This window comes from Chanodichthys erythropterus, chromosome 18, assembly GCF_024489055.1.
Source record: "Chanodichthys erythropterus isolate Z2021 chromosome 18, ASM2448905v1, whole genome shotgun sequence".
NCBI classification, from domain to species: domain Eukaryota; kingdom Metazoa; phylum Chordata; class Actinopteri; order Cypriniformes; family Xenocyprididae; genus Chanodichthys; species Chanodichthys erythropterus.
The window spans coordinates 26,803,434-26,827,404 of record NC_090238.1 but is presented as its reverse complement, the minus strand read 5'-3'; the positions used below and the strand labels follow the sequence as shown (position 1 = coordinate 26,827,404).

Sequence of the window (23,971 nt, the reverse complement as noted above, 5' to 3'; positions counted from 1 at the left end):
TATTGACAATTCGTCAATTAAATAATATTTACCATCTTATATTCTGCATTAATTTTTTTTTTTTTTATTAACACTAACAACAACTACACAATTTTTAGGGCTGGATGATATGACAATATATATATAACATTGATAGAAGTGATCACTTGGATTTAGACCTACCTATATTATATTTATATAAAGTATTCACAGGCAAATTTGCTTTGTGTATTTCCCCATTTCCGAAATCAGGCACATCTAAATGTCAGGAAACACGATTCTTGGCTGCATGTCAATATCCATGGATTAGGTTTCTTTGATAAGTTGTAAGGAACACTACCGAGCCCAACTTTTAGCATAATCATTTGTTTTACTCGCGTTTTAGCAGTTTCCCCAATCAAATCCAGTCATGCAGCAAGCTCTTTTGCCACTCAGTCTGGCTGAAGGAGTGTGTACCGGCGGGAAAGTGACATCAATGCATACCATCTATTCAGGCTATAGAAAAGGAACATTAAGGATTTCAATGAATCTTTTATTGTCCATTAAGTTACAGAACATGTTAAATGAAATTATCAAATATCATTATTACTTTTGTTTATTTAGTTTACCAGATTTAATATATATATATATATATATATATATATATATATATATATATATATATATATATATATATATATATATATATATATATATATATACACATACATACATACAGTAGTCAACATTTGAAGTGGATCAAAACCTTTCATCAAAGTTGTCCTAAAAACTTCTTCTTAGGACAACTTTGCTGTTAAACTGTACTGAAAGAGTTCTCACAAAAACAATGACATTTTAAACATTTAAAATGTTTTTTTTTTTTCACCCAGCAATGATGCATTAAAGGGTTAGTTCCATATGATGTCTATGGTTAGTTCACCCAAAAATGAAAATTCTGTCATTTATTACTTACCCTCATGTCGCTCCACACCCGTAAGACCTTCAGTAATCTTCGGAACACAAATTAAGATATTTTAGTTCAAATCCGATCCGTGAGGCCTTCATAGGGAGTAATGTCACTTCCTCTGTCAAGATCCATAAAGGTACTAAAAACACATCTAAATCAGTTTATGTGAGTACAGTTGTTCAATATTAATATTATAAACCGACGAGAATATTTTTGGTGCGCCAAAAAACAAAACAAAAAAACGACTTATTTAGTGATGACCGATTTCAAAACACTGCTTCAGAAATCATCGAGCGTTATGAATCAGTGTATCGAATCATGAATCGGATCGTGATTCAAACCCTCCAAACGGCTGAAATCACGTGACTTTGGCGCTCCGAACTGCAGATTCGATTAGATACACAGATTCACTGTGCTCCGATGCTTCATGAAGCAGTGTTTTGAAATCGGCCATCACTTAATAAGTCGTTATTTTGTTTTTTTTGGCACACCAAAATATTCTCGTCGCTTTATAATATTAATATTGAACCACTGTACTCACATAAACTGATTTAGATGTTTTTAGTAACATTACCTTTATGGATCTTGACAGAGGAAGTGACATTACTCCCTATGGAGGCCTCACGGATCGGATTTGAACTAAAATATCTTAATTTGTGTTCCGAAGATTAATGAAGGTCTTACGGGTGTGGAACGTCATGAGGGTAAGTAATAAATGACAGAATTTTCATTTTTGGGTAAACTTAGTTACCCTTTAAACTGAGCAAAATTTACAGTAAAGTAAAATAACTTCATTATAGATTCCTGAAAAAAAATATTATGGCTTCCATATTTCAATATTACTGTTTTTACTGTAATTTTTCGAATAACAAATTCGAAAAATGTACTGACTTGGTTCAGTAGTGTAAGTGTATTTGACTGTATTTCTTGTGGTTATGATAATGATGAACTTCTTTCATCCAACTTCATGAAGTGAATCCTGGGATGCTGTTAAACTGTACTGAAGGAGATCTCACAAAGGCTTAAACATTTAAATTGGTTTTGTAAACAAATTCAGAAACAGATTTAGTCACAAAAAATAGGCACAATGATCACGTTTAATAATTTCATGAAATAATAATTTCTAGCAATTATGCGCATAAACCGATCAGGAGAACCATTCTGTCAAAAGTGTCCAAACTTCTGACTGGTACTCAAAGACCAGGCATGTACTGTGCAAAACCGTATCTGCATATGGGTTTGCTACTCTTACAAATAACAAAGACTGTCAACATATTAACCTAAACACCCAACACAGTTCTGACGGCCACACGTCTTCCCCAAACTACACACTTAAAAGAGAATGTGTTTGTGTGTGGAGCCAACCCTCTGCAGAGCTGCAGTCAGAACCTTCTCACTGGGACCAGTTCAGAAACTGCAACATCACAGCTGCATCCCTCCCTCCATTTCATCTCTTCTGAACTGTCTGGCTACAAGTAGGTCATACAGAGGAAGGGGGAAGGGCTGCGGATCTAGGAGAGAGCAGTGCACTCTGGGTAGTTCACTGCAGATGAAGGGAATGTTTTGGTGAAGGCTGCAGCAAAGCATTAATTTGGGTACAGTGAAGCTGCTGCTAGCGTAGTGCTTGTGGCTTACGTTTGGCAAAAGTGTCATCAGAGACATCTTTGATATGGGAGGTGAATGAACAGTTACACTCACCTGAGCACACCTCATGGTAGGTGGGGTTAGGTGTAAAGCCTCCAGCATAGCCGACTTGTGTAGAGAACACACCAGGAATCCTCCAGAAGCGCCTCTCTGCTCCCCAAAAACAGCCCATACCTGAATAGAAATGGGACATTAAATAGCAATAATTATAGGAATTACTTAAAAAGAGACAAAATTGTCTTTTTGGTTCCACTAAAAAGCCCTTCCTAACTACAGCTGTCTGACGTCAAACAAAAATAAAATTCAGACACTGTTGATAGCCACAAAAATTAGATAAATAAAAAAAAAAACTAAAAGCCTTCAAACTAACTGGCATTTTATTCTTTATTTTTAAATATTATTTTCATCTAATTTTATCCAATATAAATGAAAGCTTATTAAGGTATCACCTTTTAGCATAGTGACATGCTTACATCCATCTCAACTGGAATCAACTGCAAGCTTTAGATGCTTTCTGTGAAAAGCACCTATTCATGTGTGTGACCATTGAGAAAGTTATGGCCTATGTACAGCACTAACACTACTATTCAAAAGTTGGGGTCTGTATGATTTTGAAACAATAAAATAATACATTTATTTAGCAAGGATGCATTAAATTGATCAGATGTGACAGCAAAGACACTTATAATGTTACAAAACATTTATATTTCAAATAAATGCTCTTCTTTTGAACTTTCTATTCATCAAAGAATCCTGAAAAAAATGTGTTTCCACAAAAATATTAAACAGCAACTGTTTTCAACATTGATATTAATAAGAAATGTTTCTTGAGCACCAAATCAGCATATTAGAATGATTTCTGAAGGACACTGAAGACTGGAGTAATGATGCTGAAAAGTGAGCTTTGCCATCACAAGAATTGCATTTTATATTAAAATAGAAATTGTAATAACTTAGGAATTCCTTTTTGAATGGTAGTGTTTAAGGTTCCATTTCTGTTAGGATGCTGTCTTCAATGCTGTCTATGTAGGCAGCTCACTAGCTCTTGGAACAGAACTACTGTTCTGTATCAACTGATTCTGTTAATTTAAGCTGGCTGTTAGCCACATTTTTTATTGGCACAGGAAAACAGGAAATCAAGAGGAGAGAGAGGGAGAAATTAGATGGGAACATGACCCAGGCTGTACTCAAACCCAGGTCTCCCAAGAGCCACCACTCTGACACAAGTGGTACTTTAAGAAGCAATGTATTAATTGCATCCAAGGATGTCTGGAATATGATCTTCTCTAAACTCACCAAACATGATCATCTCCATGCCATTAGGAAATGGCTCCACTGTGGGGTTCCCATTGGCGGAGTGCTTTACTGCAGAAACACAGGCAAGAGAAACACAACAATATAAACGTTTTGTTATCAATGGGGTGTACGTGTGCACAAGGTGGCGCTGTTCCAGATGGTGGGACTTTCAGACTGGGTTCTGTGGCGAGGATTACTGCAGATTTGCCTGGTCTGCTCAGGCTAAGCTGAATCAGTGCTGCTGTTTCTGCAGTGGGAGACACTTAGCAGATTACACTCCTGAACCTCCCCCACCCAACACACACACACACACACACACACACCTCTAAACCATCCAGAGAAGGTCACAAACCACAAGCGACGTGAACGCATCAGAAGGAGACAACACCAGCTCTATGAAAGCCCTGCAGAACGACCTGCAGTGGATTAGGCCACAGGGAGAAAAAAGAGGGTGGACAAACAAAATGTTTCCTGAGTTGGATGGATGAGGCCAACTGTGCCATACTGGAATTAGAGCAGTAAAGAGGAAGAGAAAAGGGGCACAGATGTGGGGAGGATTAGAGCTAAGAAGACTGAAGTGATTTACCACCTAAATCTCCAGGCAGCAAAGGATAGTGGTTTACACACAGTGCACTAATATTAGCATATGGATGAAGAAATGTGTCATGGCCCTACAAACAAACACACACACACACACACACACACACACACACACACACACACACACACACACACACACACACACACACACACACACACACACACACACACACACACACACACACACACACACACACACACACACACGTGCATTTAGGGCAACATGCACCCCATTCCCACTTTAATCTCCCTAACGTTTAGACTATATATGATAATGACCTGAATGCTGAAAATCTGTCTATTACTGATTGCAAAAGCTTGGTATGAAAGTTAGCCTATAGCGTAGGGTTGCTCTAAATCCCTAAAAGTATTAAACTTTGGCTGCGGACATGAATTATGCCTTAAATTTTGTGGCTTGGTAAGGAAAGATGTGCTATTAGTTTTCGAAGACTTCAGATTTTTTCCTGACAGACAAAAATGTGTGAAACAAACCCTTATAGACTTGAATTGAAGAAGGGATGCAAGCCATATCTAGAAACCAGAACGTAATAGAGACTGAGGGATGGGTACATTTGATTTAGGGCAGTAAACAACCAGCTAGCAATGGCATTTTGCAGGGGCAAGCACATCTCACATTTTGTTCAGAAAATGTAAAAGTCTAAAATCTATAGAGGTACAAACCTATATATTCTCAAAATGGGGTGTATGAATGACTTATTGGAAGCCCGGAACAATTAAAGTTTTAGGTTCATCTTTCCCCAATCAGACACTTTATTTATAGTTTTTTGCATACAAAAACAGCTAGATGTAGTGCAAAGGAATGTCACATTTTCACACTTTGAGCTTGTCCACTTTTGACAATTTCCAGAGGTAGAAGAAAATGCATTAGAACGAAAGATTACTCTTTGCCTACTGACCTAATACGTAATCATTGTGGGACATGTTGTAAGATAGCCCACCAAAACAAGAAATTTGAATTTCACTGCTTTGTACCAAAACACAGCTTCCTTTTCCTTTTTGTTCGCTTCCATTCCTGATCGCATGTAAATCCATGTAACATGGGACTACTATTCATACAATGTGTAATCCAAGTGACACGGGACTACCATTCCATCTATAGTAGTCCAGTGAAAGTGGATCACTGAGAATACATCTTAATATCAGGTGGAAACAGCACCACAGTGTCTTAAAAATGTGACACTTGTGACAAGTAAAAAAAGTGCTGCAAAACATGATGCAACGGCCAAAGACATATTGCGGTCTGTTACACCAGTGCTTTAAGGGGACTTTAAAGTAGCAAAAACTCCCTCAGAGGGTTTTCCTGTGCAGCTAAAGCACAGCATGCTAATAATTAAACCATAGAATTTTTTTTTATCCCCAAACCAGTTCAATGCAAACTGATTCCAAAGATTTCATTGGTCATGTCAATTACAGTGCTGATTGCCTACACAATTCTACAACAAATACTAACCCCTAACCTTAAATGGATAGTTCACCCAAAAATTAAAAACTTTTTCCAACATAAGGGTGTTGTGTTGAACTCAACCCATGTTGTGTTGAAAACAAAAAAAGGTATTCTGAAGAATGCTGCCAGTAGCCAAACAGTTCATGGTAGCCATTGCTTTCCATAGTATGAAAAAAAATAAAAAATACTATGGCAGTCAATGGCTACCGTCAAATGTTTGCTTACCGGCATTCTTCAAAATATCTTCTTTTGTGTTCAACATAAAAAAGAAACTTGTATAGATTCAGAACAACATGGAGGGTGAGTAAATGATGACAGAATTTTTTATTTTGGGTGAATCAATCCCTTTAAAACCCTCGCCCTAAAAATAAAATAAATAAAATAAAATAAACCCATATTAACTAGACAGCTTTTAGATGACAAGTTGACACTGAATTCTATTATTCACAGGCACTGTGAATAACATGCAGGCCAGAATTAAAGCACAAAGTGCTTGGTTTCCTTTGCGAAACTTTAACCTGTTTTGCACATTGAGGACATTTAACAACAAAGAATGCTGTTTAACATACAAGGAAATGAGATGACAAGCAAACAACCGAGAGACAAAGACAACCAGGCAGGCAAAAGCCATGCTACCAAATCAAGATAAAAAGAGCAGCTTGTTTTGTCACCTTGACAAGCAAAGCTTTCTTTTCTTCTAGTCGAGGTGAGGACACACACACACACACCTCTGCAGTCACATTTGCCAAATCTCACTATGTTCGAACAGACCACCTGGCACTGACCTGCCAGCCAAGCGTACAATTATGCCATTTCTAATTTCTGCGAGGGAGGAATTGAAAAGGAAAAGAAGAAGAAAAAAACATATTTCCAAATAAAGAAGGTAAGAACTGGAGGACAAATGAATTTCAGAGTGAGTGATGAAGACAGGAATGGGCAAAGGAATAAAAGCGAGGGATGCGCAACAGATTAGAGAAGCGGAAATATGGAGCTACACGTTTTTTGTCTTTCATTCCTTCGTGCCTTCTGGCAGCAGATGAACACACAGCCGCTCAATCTAGTGAAGAGTGAAAAAAATAATGTAACAAACAAACTGGAATAAAGTGAACCTAGCCAAGAACACGCCAACATAACCAACATCCACAAAAGCTCTGGCACCGCAAACCTGGTGTTTTCTCTCTCTACCACTCTCCAACCTCCTCCCTTCACCTTCCCATAATGCCTTTCTCTCTCTCTCCCTGTTCTATCTATCTCTCACTTACACACTCATACACCAACCACAGCAGTGGGTATTTCTCCCGAGGAGCTCTGGCATGGCTCCAGGAGGTGCCAGTCTGCCTCCTTTAACAGTGCCCTGTGACTGTGCCAAAAGACGCCTTCGCCAACACCACAACACCTTACCAACCGCTCTGCCGAAAAAAGGACAGCGAAGACAAAAGGGAAAAAAGAGGAAAAAAGAAAGTGAGGCAAAGGAAGGCGGGTGAGCTTGACAAAAGAACCAGAAGAGGACTTTTTTATTGGAGCGGCGAGATTGGAAAAAGGACTTTTCTTCTCCGAAACTTTTGCTAGAATGGACCTAATTTGGGGTGAATTGTGTTCCGGCAAACAGAAGACATAGCAATAGCCTCGTCAAATATCAGAAATCATGCAGAATCGCAACACTATTTCTCAGGGTATTGCATGTTTTTCCAGCAAAATCTGCCCATCCATTATCATCACATTGGAATAACTCTTCACAATCCCTCCACACAACAACTTTCTCATGATCCATGGACCTGATGTTAATCTGGACTATTACAGCACGTTTCATTTGTTACCGGTGCCGACGCTTTTGCAAGGAATACTTGTCCTCTGTAACATTGGCATATGGATCAATTGTGATTGGTTGGATGCATATCACTGGTGTTGGGACTAGGAGTCCATGTTTACTTTGTGGCGCCTAAGTCTTGAGCATTTGCTCAAATGTTGCTAACATTCAAGACATAATGCAAACTTTATCATAAAAGAATCAACAGAATATAGTAAAACAAGGTTTTCAAGCAATTGGAAATGATTTTGTAACCCCACTGAAATCCTATTATAAATGCCAGTAGTTGATTTACCTGATTCCATGTCCAAACTTTCTCGATGGTAAAACATGTCTCCTGCTTCAAGTATGACTACATAAACAAATCTACTGTGGAGAAAAGGTCTATATTGAGTGTGTAGGCCTACCTGCTGAGTTTATGACTCTGAATTTGAAGGAAAAAATCAAAGCAATCTCACTCTAAAAGTGTCTTAACCAACTGGTCTTCACATTCTTGTTAAACATGGCATATTCAAGACCATTTCTTTTGGAACGCAGCAATACCACCTCATGCTGGGTCAACTTCAATCAGCTGAGACACTGGAGTCACCGACAAGTTCAAGTGCCTGTATGTCCCCTGGAGGCGACTGCTGATGCATTCATACCATACTTTCTATTCAAACCTGTATCCAAGCAACCATTTCCGGTTGCTATGGTGAAGGATGGCCCCCCTCATTGCTACAGTTTGCAAGATAGTGCACTTAATCTGTGGAACACCTCCAGCATTCTGATGCCCGAAACAAAACATAAGCTAACACGTATAGTTGTAGAAACACAGTATTTTCAGAACCCAAGCAAACAAATGTCAACTGTCTGAATGACTTGATGATGCTAAATCGAAGTATTGGGTTTTTATACAATGCCTGTATAAAAAAATGTTCACAGATGAACATGGCTTTTTAAGGCCCAAATAATATAGCCCATAATATAGATGTGTTTTCAAAAAGACAAAAAGCTCACAATTTATACTGAAAGGCCAGTATATTGTAAACTAGGGGTTTGGAATCTCAGTCACTAACACAAAGGTTACAGTTTAAATATTAAGAATGGAAAGCTCAGGATCTGGAGAGATACTTTTATTACAGTTTTACTCCTTTCACCACTGTGCCCTTGAGCAAAGCTCTTAACTACAGCCTGCTCACGGTGGACTGAGCTTCCTATTTGTGTATTCTATGTTGCTTTGGATAAAAAGCACCTGCTAAATACTTCTGTGTGGGGGGTGATGGAAAACCAATAACAGTCACCCAGACACTCTTTACAGAAATTGTTTCGTCGCCAAGGTCGCATGAAATTGCTCTTTAATGGAACTGATGTTGAATGCGCATTATTTCAGAGGATATACATACAATAAAGGAATAATTTCCCCAAATAAGGCCTATTTGAATAACAAATAATTATGGATGCACTGATTTTTGGGCCTGATACGGATACTGATTTTAACAAACAATTATTGGCCGATTCCGATGTTTGTCACTTGCTCTCTTATTTGAAGTTTTGTCGTTAAAATAGAAAGTGTTTTGATCGTGTTTTAAATTAAATACATTATTACAACAGAACAAAATTACATATGAAATAAGCTATGCTTTTTAGGTAGGTTTAACAGTAGTTTTCAGGTAAACTAATGTAAAATAACACTGCATATTCTTCAATGCATATTAATTACGAAGTTACGAAACTTATTTAGTCAAGAATAGTGAGCAATTTGTCTTTTGTTGTTTGATTAACATTAAAACACAGACAGCAGTGCAGCAGGAATATTAGGCTGCTGTCACTTTAAGAGAAGTATGGATCCAATATACTGTTACACAATTGTTTTCTTTCTCAGCTGTTTACGTTCATTTAAAACATAACTGACTATATTTACAAGTATACTCACCAAGATGTGCACATTTTGATATAATTTTGTGTGAATAAGAAGAAACGAAAAACAACTCTATTCAGTATTCACACGCTGACTGACACCGTGTCCATATTTAATGTTAAAAGTGTCTAATGCGAGTATGAATATCATTCTGTGTTCCCAGCTTTTTAGCTGTAATGAAAACAACACTGGCTAATTCACCTCTGATCTTGTAAATAAATAAATGGGCACAAAAGCGTTCAAACTGTCAACTCAATGCGAACAAACAAGTGTATTCTATGACAAAGATTGTTTCAGTCACTCCGTATGTGTGAACTTTTCACACAGTGAGTAGAACTGAATTCACTTTCATGTCTTCATGCGCTTCAGTATTTAAATTTGCAAGGCTTAAAACCACATGCAAAGAATAAACTTTCACGAAGATGCAGCACTGGCCCAATCGGGACAGTAACAGTGTTGCACAGTTCAATTGTCCCAAGTGTTATTCACGCCGCCCACAGGCAGTTCTTATTGACGAACATTGCTGTATTTTGTACAGATTTCATTTTGTTTTGGCAAGTATTTAATTATTTTACCAAGAGAAAGACATTGGATTATAGACCAGATTATACAGCTCAGGGCCTTCACATAGTTAATTAATAAACCATCAGTTTGTTATATCTGCCCTTTTCATGCTATATAGCCCATGTGCCGATGGTTGTAAACTGATCAAAAATCATCCAATAAATATAAAAGTAGTGCTAGTAAAGTGACTGCATACTACAATACTAAAAATACGTTTTATTTTTTTTTTAAGAGATTTCATTTGATAATATCAAATAAATTCCATATTTTTTCATCACATTTAAATACACTGCTAATAAAGACATTTAAATAGAGAGGCGTGACTGTGGTGATGACATCAGTACATTTTCTCAGGCAGTTCTGGGCCGAAACTGTGCCAGCATGGCAACAGCAGGTAAGGTTTGATCATCCTCCCCAAAACCCTGTTCCACCCCCCATGGATGCAGAGGCCCGGAAGCTTCCGCCATGCCGTGACAGCGAGCTGCTTCGACAGAAGGGCCGGGAACGCGTGACGGGGGCGGAGCTTTCATGCGCATAATGCACAGATGGGCCCCTGGACACTGCTAGGGCACCAGAACTCCCAGGATGCACCAGGCCAGCAAAAACTGTCATGGTTATATCTGAAGGCACAAAGTCACCCGATTTATTGTTTGTTTGGTGATTACATAGTTTCGTAATTTATTTACAGTAGGGAACTCCACAACCATTTTTGGAGTAAGAGCAGAGAATGCCTAGTAGTCAACTGTGCCGAGTTTTACTCTACCAAGACAAGAACTCAGTCCTGCCAAGTAAGCCAAGGACTGATGCATTTTTTATGACCCTTTTCATCTAACCATAGCAGAGTAGCAAACATGTAAAAGAAGTGAATGTGGGCTTCACTAACACACTAAATGTTTAGTTCTGAACAGTTTTAATGCTTTTTCTCATCAGAGCATCCCAGCCTAATGAGAAAAACGTTTGACGTCACTGAGAATCAATCACATTTTCTCATTATTCTGTTTTTAGTCACTATGCTATTGCTAACAAAAAGAAAAACATATTTGCTGTTTGCCTTTAAATCTTTCCTATGGTAACCATAGTTTTGACCTTATTTACTACAGGTTGGCTATTGTTTCTGGATCATTTTTACAATTTACTACTTTTTATGTGCTCAAAAAACAAATTTTGACATTTATGATATAAAATTACAATAGATTATCATTTTAAAGGGTAAAAATGAATAAAGACTTTTTTATATTGCACACTTTTGGCCAAAACTCATTTTTTATCTATATAAATCATTAAAAATGTAGTTATTTGTAATATTAACATAGTGAAGCAGTTTTGAGTTACTTTCCATCTTTCTATGTCAACATAAATACAAGTAAATAAATAAATAAATAAATAAATAGATAGATACATTGATTTTGGTGCTACGTAGATTTTACTTGGTTTACTTCCCCCTTCCAAGCAATATCATATAAGACAATGGCATTAATGTGACGAAAGTAGGGCTGTCAAACGATTAAGGGGTTAGTTCACCCAAAAATTTAAATAATGTAATTTATTACTCACCCATAAGACCTTCATTAATCTTCAGAACGCAAATTAAGATATTTTTGTTGAAATCTGATGACTCAGTGAGGCCTACGTAGGGAGCAATGACACTTCCTCACTCAAGATCCATAAAGGTACTAAAAACATAGTTAAATCAGTTCATGTGAGTCCAGTGGTTCAATATTAATATTATAAAGCGACGAGAATATTTTTGGTACGCCAAAATAACGACTTATATAGTGATGGCCGATTTCAAAACACTGCTTCATGAAGCTTTGGAGCACAATGAATCAGTGTATCGAATCATGATTCGGATCGCATGTCAAACCCTCCAAACGGCTAAAATCACTTGACTTTGGCACTCCGAACTGCTGATTCGACACACTGATTCATAACGCTCCGAAGCTTCATAAAGCAGTGTTTTAAAATCGGCCATCACTATATAAGTCGTTGTTTTTTGGTGCACCAAAAATATTCTCATCGCTTTATAATATTAATATTGAACCACTGTACTCACATGAACTGATTAAAATATGTTTTTAGTACATTAATGGATCTAGAGGAAATGTCATTGCTGTCTATGTAGGCCTCACTGAGCCATCGGATTTCAACAAAAATATCTTAATTTGCGTTCTGAAGATTAACAAAGGACTAACGGGTGTGGAACAGCATGAAGGTGAGTAATAAATTACATTATTTTCAATTTTGAGTGAACTAACCCTTTAATCGCGATTAATCGCATATAAAATAAAAGTTTGAGTCTGCCTAATATATGTGTGAGTACTGTGTGTAATTAATATGTATATATAAATACACACAAATGAATGTATATATTTAAGAGAACGTACAAAATATTTTTATTTATATATATAATATAAATTATATAAAAATATAAATACATATACTTGTAAATATTTCTCAAATATATACATGAATGTGTTTGTATTTATATATCCATAATAATTACACACAGTACACCCACATATATTAGGCAAACTCAAACTTTTATTATGTATGCGATGAATTGTGAATAATCGTTTGACAGCCTTAGACGAAAATAATAATAACTTTAAATACCATATATTACTGTTAATTTGGGATTTTTTCTACCCAGTTATGGTATGGAGTTTGTAAGAAATACAGACATTTTATATGAAGTAACACTTATATTTAAAAAATATAGTATAAAATTAGTTCAAAGAACACAATCTCTCGATTATTAAAAAAGGTACTGAGAAATAACCTATAGTCTATTAAGTCTATTAGGGTAGGCCCATATGTAGTTTTTTCCAAAAAAATAAAAAAATAACATGCTATTGATGATTACAAATTAAGATGAAAGCTTCAAAACCCAAAAGGCACCGAACTGAAGAAATTTCAATAAAAATGTGATAACTTGCTATCTCTACCTTCAGAAAAAGATGAACATGGAATAACTCTTACACAGCATAAAGGAAATTTTGGTTTATATTAAGTGGCCTTGACTACTATGTACTTACATCAAAAAATAAGAACAATGTACTTATTGGGTTCATATTGAATTGCAAAACACGTTTGCTGCTATTGAGGTGGATAAGGGTAAGGTTAGGGAAAGCTTTGGTGGTATGGGTAGGTTTATGGGTAGGGGTAAGGTGTAAAGGATGGGTCAACAGTGTAATTATAAATGTAATTATCGAAATTAATTACATATGTAATTACATGCAGGTGTTTTAAAAATATAAGTACAATGTAAAAACATGCATGCACACAATAAGTGCATTGTATCAAATGATTCATTTAAATGTAAGTACATAGTAAGGCCACTTAATATAAAGAGGGACCGACATTTTATATAAATTTATAGTGAAGTAAATAAATTTGGGGCGTCTTTCGGATTTTCGTTTACTATGGATTTTGTTTGCATGCGGAAGTTGTCGTCTATATAACTGGCTTGATGTCCCGGATGTACTGTGTCACAGGAGAGCTTATTCTATGAGAAACGCACGAGTGTCACATCCACAAGCTTTTACATAAGTGTCCCTTCACATGACCTGCTGCGTGGCAGCCGAATTTCACGAGAGGCGGAATTTACCTGCCACGACCATTTTCTCCTCCCTGCCCTTCAGTGAGCGCTCTTTGGCGGGCAAAACGCTCTTGTTTGCCATATTGAGCTGAGCGACTGTCACGCGCAGATCGAGCTGCAGGACGATGAGGATGATGATGGCCGCGTGCGCTCTCGCTTGCAGAAATAAACATATCCGCGCGGGAGCCATGGAGCTGGGGGAGGAGTGAGGGGACAGCCGCGCCCACCTCATGAATATTCATCAAGTGCTGGGGGACTTCGCCAGATGAATATTAACTAGCCAGAGGTTAATGTGACTTTGCCACAAAAGCCTCCCGTGCGGTATGTGCGGGTAAGAAATTGAATTAAAATAAATATCCACATTAAGATAGCAGTTCGGCATGCAAATGAGCTTCCAGCACCCCCGTCACTACGTCTGCCGGCATAGCAAAACTGAGCATCTGTGTGCTGTCGTAGAGGAGCGCGGCTGCATACATTAAAATTAGCATCTGGAATCCATTCATCATGATTATTGCTATTTCTGTGCATGTAAATACTTGCATTATTCGCTTCCATTGCAGTGGCGGCTTTATTCAGTGACAAGTGTCAAAATAAAGAGACTGCCTCTGTACCCTGGCTGCTTTGCCTTCCTTAAACATTGAATTCCTCGTTTAATTCAAGATGGTGCCATTAAAAAGCAGTATAACACGAAATTGTCAATTTAGGTCATATTTCAAACTTTAAAATCACTGTACTGATGCTATGCTTAACCTTCTCTCCAAATATATTCCCTGTATTAAAATATTAAACAAGGATAACACATAGACCACCAGTGATCCACAAAGTCCCATAAGCTCAAGATTTGTAGCTGTGATGTCTGCAATTGTGTCATTTCTTTTCTGTGAGTTTGAATTACAGATACTCATCGACAGGTTCATTTTAACCACATTTTGTCTATAGGTAGATATATACATGTATTGCATCAAGGACATTTGTAAAAGATGTGGAATTATTCAGGCTTTTGGATGTAAATAAACATTACATCATATATTTGTCAAACTGGACGGATGAATCAAAGACAAAAAGGGGCATTTTTGCTTATTATTTTCACTTTTAAAATTGCAGCCTCTTATCTAAGCAGAGGAGAGGTTTGGTGTCACCTGAGGTGTTAAGGTTAGAAAAAGAGGCTTTGAAATCGCCTTGCAAATTAGATATAATTACCAAATGCAGGCAGGCAACAGCAGCAGCGCTAAAATAAAACCTGAGGAGGAAATCACTGATTCATGTAAGCCGTGAAATGGATACTGATAGTTAAATACCTAGAGACACTGCTGAAAACTTCTGTTCCGGTCAGATTTCCATACAGATTCAGTGAAGTCTATCACTTTCTTTTCTTATTATGTAATGTACATATTTTTTTTAATGTTTGAGCTTTTCTCAGCAAATATTAAAGGAGACCCATTTTACAAGATGTAATGTAAGTCTCTGGTTTCCCCAGAATGTGTCTGAAGTTTCAGCTCAAAATACCCCACAGATCATTTATTATAGCTTGTCAAATTTATTTGGGTGTGAGCAAAAACAACCCATTTTTGTGTGTTTCCTTTAAATGCAAATGAGCTGCTGCTCCCGACCCCTTTCCAGAGGGGGTGGAGCTTTAACAGCTCGAGCTTCATTTACTCAACAATAACAAAGCTGGAGAATCTCACTCAGCCAAAATGAAGATCGTCAGGAACGGTGTTCAGCCTTACATTGTTCAAACTGGAATTGGACACACTGATGGAGAGACTCAGGAAGATGTTACAACTTTTAGAGTATGGACATTTCTGAACGGTTAGTGGATAAATTTATGTAGTTGCTGTGGAGTTGATTCAACTCATCGACTAACATGTGCCATCATGTTAATATTTTGTGCAAATCCAGTGTTGAATTGACCCTCATTGTGAAGCAGCCCGGCGTAAAATGACGGCATAGTAACAACACTCTACTACAACAACTCTTCCTCTTCTCTAAAGCAGCTAGTGATGTGTCGTTCTTGAACGATTCGTTCATTTTGAACAAATCTTTAATGTGACTCGGGAAGAACGAGTCGTCTCGGGGGTGATTCGTTCAGTCGCGCATGCACAATATTCTATAGGTTCTAGTAGTTCACCTGTTTCAGTCAATGCAGTCTGAGCCGGAAAGAGAATTGATTAGTTCTTTTCGTGAGTCTTTCGGGTTTTTGAGTCATTCCTTAATCACGTGACAGACCAATACGCTAAACCAATGCAGTCAATACAGTCAGGCTGTGTGACCCAAGCACATTATATTTCTAAGTAAATAACTTTAACTCTCCAGTTTTATTTCAGTTTGGGTTACAACTGTTAAAGCTGAAGCAATCATAACCTTAATGTTTTAAACTAACATTAATAATTCAAATTCAAAATGTTATTTGCTTTTAATTTATATCATTATGTCCTTTTTGAGCAATCTTCTTATACATATATTAGACCAATATGTCAAGTCTGCCTAGGAAAAGCAATTATTATACCAGCAAACCAGTGGCGGCTGGTGCAAAAAATATTTGGGGGGGCACAAAAAAAAAAAAATAAAATTTAGAAATGCAGGAATGAATAGGCTAATTGTTAAATATCCATTTAACAACTGATATAATAATGTATCTATCTAAAACATGGAAAATTCAGTATTTAAAGCATGCCATAGGGCTGAGATCTAAAAAAAAAAATCTGTATTTAATTAAAAAAATATAATATTTAAGATCCTGCCCAATATTGTCTTAGAGACAATTTTCATATTAAAGGCTATAAAAACAAACATGAATGTAACTGTACTATATGCTATAAATCATGTGCAAAAAAGGGGTCAAATCACATTAGGCCTAGGCTACATTCTAAAATTGTACCTTTATAATCTAAAACAAAATGTTTTTTGAAGCAGAAATTAAATACACTAAACTAAAAATGAAAATAAATAAAAACAAAAGAGCAGACTAATAATTATTATTATTTTGATTACCCTAGAATAGTCATTTTACACAGTTACTTCTATCGTACAAATACACTTCGAAATTCTACATATGACATAATTATGTTCGCCAACAGAAACAAATTTTCAACAAATATTTTGAGCAAAATGTATTTTACTCAGAATGAACTCTGTCTGTTCGGCGCGTGGCGGCGCTCGTTCACGGAAGTTTGTGCTTGCTGAAACTCGTCCACGCCTGACTGCAAAATGGAAATATTTTCTCGACTTTCTAAATTTTACAGATGGAGAATTTGTCTGTGAAATGTAAATTATGCACTGAGGAAATTATTAAATGTCACTTCAGCTTAAAACAAATTATTAACAGAGGTATGGTTGTTTCCACCAATCGCTTGCCCAAAGTTAAGGTTACGTATGATGACGAAAGCACGTTAGTGCGAGCCCTCCCGGAACCCATAGAGATTGTATTGCAGTGCCTGCAGTTCGAAAAAAAGTTATTTGAATGGAAGTCTATGGGAGCACTCGGGGCAAATCTCCGCCAGACTGAAATGCCCAATAAGAGGCGGTACTCCACAGAGTGTGACTCGACGCTGATTGGACTATATAAGGACATAAGTGACGTATGTTGAACTTGTACTTAAACTTTTGCCGAATCCCGTTGGAAGGACGGCAAACACATCTTTCCCATCGACAAATGCCTTGATTGTGGTTCTTTGTTCGACTTTTAAAATGAATGCGCTGTCGATTTCTTTTATTACAGACGTGATAGCAGAATCTAAACATCTTACTTCTCCAGCTGCAGTCATTGTTGGTGAAAACCAATTCAACCCAAGCGCTCTTTGATGACGTGGGTGGTTACGTAACCGCAGATAGCCTGTCCATCATCGATTAAAGCCCGCCCTAGCAATTTGATTGGCTCGGCCTTCTGGGAGCCAAGCATAATTACTCCACAATGGATCGAGTCCAGACTGAACTTCCCATCCAAAAAATGTTGTGGGCGGGGTTCGGGCTGGCACCCAGGCTAAGCTAGCATAACTCTGTGGTTGAATGTGGTTGAAAAATCCGTCCCTTTCTCACTTTGGTGGAGCGTTGCCCAATTGCCCTAATGAAGAAACCGCCCCTGCAGCAAACTCAAAATTGGAGTAAAAATGAACAAACTAGGCTTTAAATACTTTGTATTGTAGGCTTGTATTATTATATAGCCTAGTGTTTATGTACAGATAGACAGTCAAAAGATAAATTAATCAATATTTGAAACTTTAAAAACTTTATTTATTTATAAGATAATAACACAAGATAATCAGATCCTCAAGAAACAGTAACAAAAACATAGTGACAGAAATGTCAGAAATAGCGTATGGGTCTGTCACGTGATTAAGGAATGACTCAAAAACCCGAAAGACTCATGAAATGAACTAATCAATTCTCTTTGATGCTCAGAATGCATTGGTTTAGCATATGGGGCTGCCTGTCACGTCATTAAGGAATGACTTAAACCCGAAGACTTGTCAGACAAGAGGTGAGGTGAGCTTAATCAGCTTAAACTGAAGACCAAGGTAAAGAATGAATTAGTAATTTCTGAATCTTATAGCATTGTAGTTTTGTATTGTTTGTAGTGTGATCAACGTTTGCATAAGTAATAGATGTGTTGGGGAAGTAACACGTAATTACATTTTTTAATTCAAATTACATTTTGCTAAAATGAACTAAATGACTCGAAAAAAGATTCGTTCATTTTGCTGAACGAGACTCAAAAGTCTGAGTCGGTAAAATGATCCGAACTTCCCATCACGAAAAGCAGCCCAACATGGCCTCACCCCCTGTGTTGCATGTTCTCGGGGGCAGGGTTTATGGATATTTTAGGGTTAGTGATGTCACTAACCCAGGGAGAAGCTTGTCCCTATCAGCTGTTTGTTGTAGTCTTTAAAAAGCGATTTCTATAAAAGAAAATATCTGCCTTTGAATTGAACTTGAAGCGTTGTAACTTTGCAGATGTTGTTTATGCTCAAACAGCAACATTACACACTAAATAAAGTTAAGAAAGTGAAATCATAATCAACCAGCCCTTTAATATGTGCACCAAATTTGGTTTTCATTATAGGTAGAGTTTTGGTGCAAAACAGATTGTACTAACTTTATTTTCAAGAAATGTCTCTTTCTGTGGTTCGGTATTTGCGATTCTTATCCCGAGGTCTGTGAATTCTGAGTGGGTGGCGGGATGCTGAACTGGTGTTTCTGTAAATGGTAATAAATGGCAACAAAACTGTTGTTAGATGCTCATGGACTGAGCAACAAAAAAATGAAAAGCAAAGAAAAAAAGGAGGTCTCTCAAAAAGAATGAGGGGGTAGATCTGCAGTTATCTCCTTGTTACCGTTAGAGGGCCATTTATAACTGTTCGTTTACATTTATGCTCTTGGCAGATGCTTCTCGTACCAGCTGGAGGTTCAGATCCAAGGAGCCTGATCATGCAGGAGGGCTGAATATATGGATTTTGTTAATGATTACTGTAGGTTGAGAACTGAGAGAAAAGGTGAAATAGGTAGATATTCAAAGAGAGAAAAGGAGAGCGCAAGTGATAAATGGATTAGTGGGATGAGTTAATCAGAGATTAATTAAGGCCATTTCTGAAGGGATTGGCCTATAGTGTTTTTGGCGGCAGGTTTCATGGGTTAGTTTTAAACATTGATTTGTTTCATGAAGGCATCTACAACACAGTTGAGAGTGTTTTTAAGCTTTGACTGCTTACAGGATACACACACACATCTATTTCTGATTAACATGAAAAAGAAAAGAGGCAGTCGACTGTTGGGTGTTTTAGCATAATTGTGGCTTTGCTGGTCTCACTCGAGTGAGATGCTTAATTAAAATAATAAATCACGCTTCTGCGTCACCACTAAAGAAATCCTTTTTTCTTTGCCCCCTCACTCACTCAAAACGTATCATCAGTGTGTCCGTGAAGGTCACACTGCAACCACTGTGTCCAATCCAGGGCCACATCCACCCAATCCCACTTCAGGATTAGCTGGTGAACTCGTTAACTGGTTAGCAGATATCATCCTCCCCTCCCCCACTACCCTTGCTGTTTTTACCCCGGAGCAGCCTTGAGTAAGACATTCTTACCCCACATGGGATGGTCAGATTACAGCTTCCCCATAATCCTGCATGCACAGACTACATCTCTTTCTCTCTCTGTTTCGTTCTCTGGATAGGTTTGTATCACTCAGAAATGTCTTATGTAGTGGACAGAGGGTTTTGGCCATATTAAGTGATATTTCAATTTGCATGGTGTGAATATTTAGAAAGGCATTGGAAAAAAGTGTGCACTAATTTGTCATGTCACAGAAAGTGGACAGGGAAATGTACCTTATTATGTGCACTACTTCAGTACTACACAAAGTTTATCTAAAATAGATGTGATAAAAAGGGTCCAGCATTCAGTTAAATTTATCTCAGGTGTTTGTGGGTATGAAGTGCATGATATTACAATAATGCCATAATCAAGAGCAGTTTTGAAGACACATACGAAATAACCAAATCATTTTATTTAGGGGTTTGGTGTATCACTACTGATATTAAATTTATAATAATATGTTTTTAATGTAATATTTTAGTCAGCAAGTCATTTTTTTTTAATATTTAGAATAAATATTGTTCTTTTAAACTTTCTATTTATCATAGAATCCTGAACAAATGAACCATGGTTTCCACAAAAATATTAAGCAATACATCCATTTTCAGCTGTTATAATATTATTAAATGTTTCTTGAGCACCAAATCAGCATATTAGAATGATTCCTGAAGGATCATGTGACACTTAAGACTGGAGAAATGGCTGCTGAAAATTCAGCTTTGACATCACAAGAATAAATTACATTTGTATTAATATATATTCAAATTTACATTGTACATTAATAAATCAAAATATTACTGTTTTTACAGTATTTTGATTAAAAAAATGCAACCAGCATAAGAATTTCTTTTAAATATTAAAAACATTTACAGACCCAACCCCTATTATAATTAATACTAATATTATAATATTTTACACATATATATTATGTAAAATCCCTAACCAAGTGTCTGTCTTGATAAAATGAAGTTGTACAGATATCCGGAGCTCAGTGTTTATAGTGAACACTGCTTAGGGACCTTCAGAACACTGGCTTTCGCTCTTTTATTGTTCTGTGTTTCTTCCCTTCTTGTATTCATTTGATTTTTTGCATGCCCATTTTTTCCCATATTGCTCATTTTAAAATGACATATTACGTATACAGATTCTCACTCCCTCAGTCATACGCAATAACAATTCTAGTGGACATTATTATATTGTATGGTAAATTCATGCACACAGCTCCCTCTCTTCTTCTTCTCTTGTCTTCCCGGCCACCTGTCTTTCCTCCCACCCCTCACTCGTCCCGTTGGAGCTCTTCTCTCACCTGAAGCCTTGTTTGGCATCCTGTGCTGGGATTACGATTAATCTGGACACGTGCCACTGGCCTCCCTCCCCCCCTTCTCAGTCATTCTTTTCCACCCCGCTCTTGTGCAGAAATCTGTGGCTGTAGGCTTTTAATGTCTCTTAGAGGCCTTTCACTCTGTGCAAAATTCACAATGAAAAAAGGGGAAGTGCTCTGTGGGCACAATGAAATGCGTAAATAATATTTATAAAAATACAGCCAAATTCACAGAAGCAGCATCTGCTCTCTTACACTGAACACGATATATGTATGTAGCCTATTGTACATTTCATATGTTTTTGAGAAAAAAAGTCTTATGCTCACAAAGGCTGCATTTAATCAAAAATACAGTAAAAAGGGCAAAATCCTGAACAAATTAATCATGGTTTCCACAAAAAAAAAAATATATATATCAAGCAATACAACCATTTGCAACTGTTTTAATATTATTAAATGTTTCTTGAGCACCAAATCAGCATATTGGAATGATTTCTGATGGATCATGTGACACTGAAGATTGGAGTAATGATGTTGAAGATTCAGCTTTGACATCACAAGAATAAATTATATTTATATTAATATATTATATATTAAAATGTACATTAACAAATCACAATATTACAGTTTTTACAGTATTTTTGATAGAAAAATTGCATATTAAAAAATCTTATTGACCCAACCCCTATATTATAATTAATACTAATATTATACATTTTCATTACTCAAATACATTATGTAGCTAACCAAGTGTCCGTATGGCACTTTGGAATGAATAAATAATATTTATAAAAATAGAGCCAAATTCACACAAGCTTCTACTCTTACACTGAACACAATATATTTATGTAGCCTATTGTACATTACATATGTTGAATTTGTTTGATCAAAAATACAGTAAAAACAGCAATATTTTGAAAAATGATTACTATTTAAAATAACTGTCTTCGATTTTAATTAATTTTTTTTTTTTAATGGTGCTGACTGTTTGTATTATTGAATATGTTTTCTTTTTGTATGTACAGCACTTTGATAAACACTTGTTGTTTTAAAAAAGTGCTTTATAAATAAACTTTGACTTGACTTGACTTATTATATTTTAAAATGTAATTTATTGCTGTGATAGCAAAGCTGAATTTTCAGCAGTGTCACATGATCCTTCAGAAATCATTCTGATTTGCTGATTTGGTGAAACATTATTTCTAAATATTATTATCAATGTTGAATGTTTTGCTTAGTATTTTTGTGGATAATTAAAAAAAAATACATTTTATAATTCATATAACTTCTGTATTTTGTATGTAAATTTATTAAATATAAACACAAATATAAAAAAAATTGTATAAAGTGGAGTTTGACTAAATACATTTAAAAAAAGAAATCCACCCTTCTTCAATCCCAGAATCCACCTGCAACTCCCTGAGTGAATGCATTGAGCTCAGAAAGAGATTATAAACTAAGCCAAAACAATAGACGCAGTATTTTTGCCTCATCTGTGCTGTAATGTGATTGTGTCATGGGAGATTTACCCTTCAGCTCAGGCTAAAAAGCAGGAAAGGCCGATTCTAGTGCATATGATGGGATGGAATAAAAATGATTTATTTGGGTCATTTATAATTTTGGTAAATTATTATTTAATAAACTTCTACCATAGTAGCTATAACAGCTTGTATTTAGCTGATAAAATGAAAAAATTTGATTACTGATATTTAAGTCAGTAAACATGCCTGCATCTACTAGTTGCCAGATGTACAGTAAATTGATATTTTTTTCCTGAAGTACCAAAGATATCAGAAGAAAAAGAAAGAGAGAGGGGTCGAGGAAGTTAACTAAGGAAAATTAATTGCTGTAATGTGGATCCTGTCACCAGTCAATCAGGGTCAATTTGACTGCCTGCCTTTCATTTACCGCAGCACACACACATACACACTTACGCAGCTGCATTAATTAATAATGCACATTTTCCATGTTTTTTTCTAAATGATGCACCTTTGAGTCTGAGATTGTAAGGATGACCGTGGCCCACTGCTCATTAAAAATAAACCTGAATCAATTCTACTCAAGAGTCTGACAGCATGCAGCCGTCTTTACAGAAAAACACTACAATTAAATATTACAAATATTTACCTATTAATCACTATAAACTGAGTTTGTTTGTATGTGTGACCTGTCGTCTAAGCGTAGCTGATTATTAAAAATTACCATTCGTCTCTCTGCTTAAATAGGCCGCAAAATTGATTTGCCTTCCTGTTGCTGCCTCCGACAGTCTCGCTGACATGTTCTTATTATCAGCAGTACGAGCATTATCACATACATTAATCAGAAAAGAATTCAGCCGTTGATGGCGTACTTTAATTACAAATCACGCACTTATCCAAAGATGAACCACAAAAAAGCAGCAGATTAAAATAATTGTGATTGCAATAAAATCCTGTTTAGAGATGTTCAGGACAGGAGGCAATGCTGACCTTGAAGGACTGTCTTAACATAATCACACATACTGATGCTACATACAGAAGGCAGAAAAATCTCCAGTCTTCAGTGCGTTTATTATTAATGTAGGGGATTTTATACTGCCAGCAGTATTTTTCTGTAACCAAACGCACAGATGAAATGCCTCTGAACCTCAGAGCGAAGACAGATGCATAATTTTGCGAAGCACATGCGCACGCTAAAGTGGTGCGAAATGAAGAAGTGGGTCATGGAGTGATTTGTTTTAGAGAGGGGGTGGAAACTGGGTCACTGGATGCAGAGGCGGTGAG

General features: G+C 36.6%; 1 protein-coding gene across 3 annotated transcripts in view; it reads right to left on the bottom strand.

Moving 5' to 3' along the window:
• Positions 1–14,203, bottom strand: part of msrab (methionine sulfoxide reductase Ab) — a 63,441-nt gene extending 49,238 nt beyond the window's left edge. For all 3 annotated transcript variants that reach the window (XR_010892518.1, XR_010892517.1, XM_067367305.1), the window contains exons 1-3: positions 13,809–14,203; positions 3,866–3,934; positions 2,624–2,743 (exon numbers count right to left, since the gene is read on the bottom strand). Coding sequence is in view for 1 of the 3 variants with exons in the window: in XM_067367305.1 (XP_067223406.1) it covers positions 2,624–2,743; positions 3,866–3,934; positions 13,809–14,031 (412 nt within the window). In the remaining 2 variants the exon portion in view is untranslated. The remainder of the gene's footprint in view (positions 1–2,623; positions 2,744–3,865; positions 3,935–13,808) is intronic.
• Between the last annotated feature and the right edge of the window lie 9,768 nt (positions 14,204–23,971).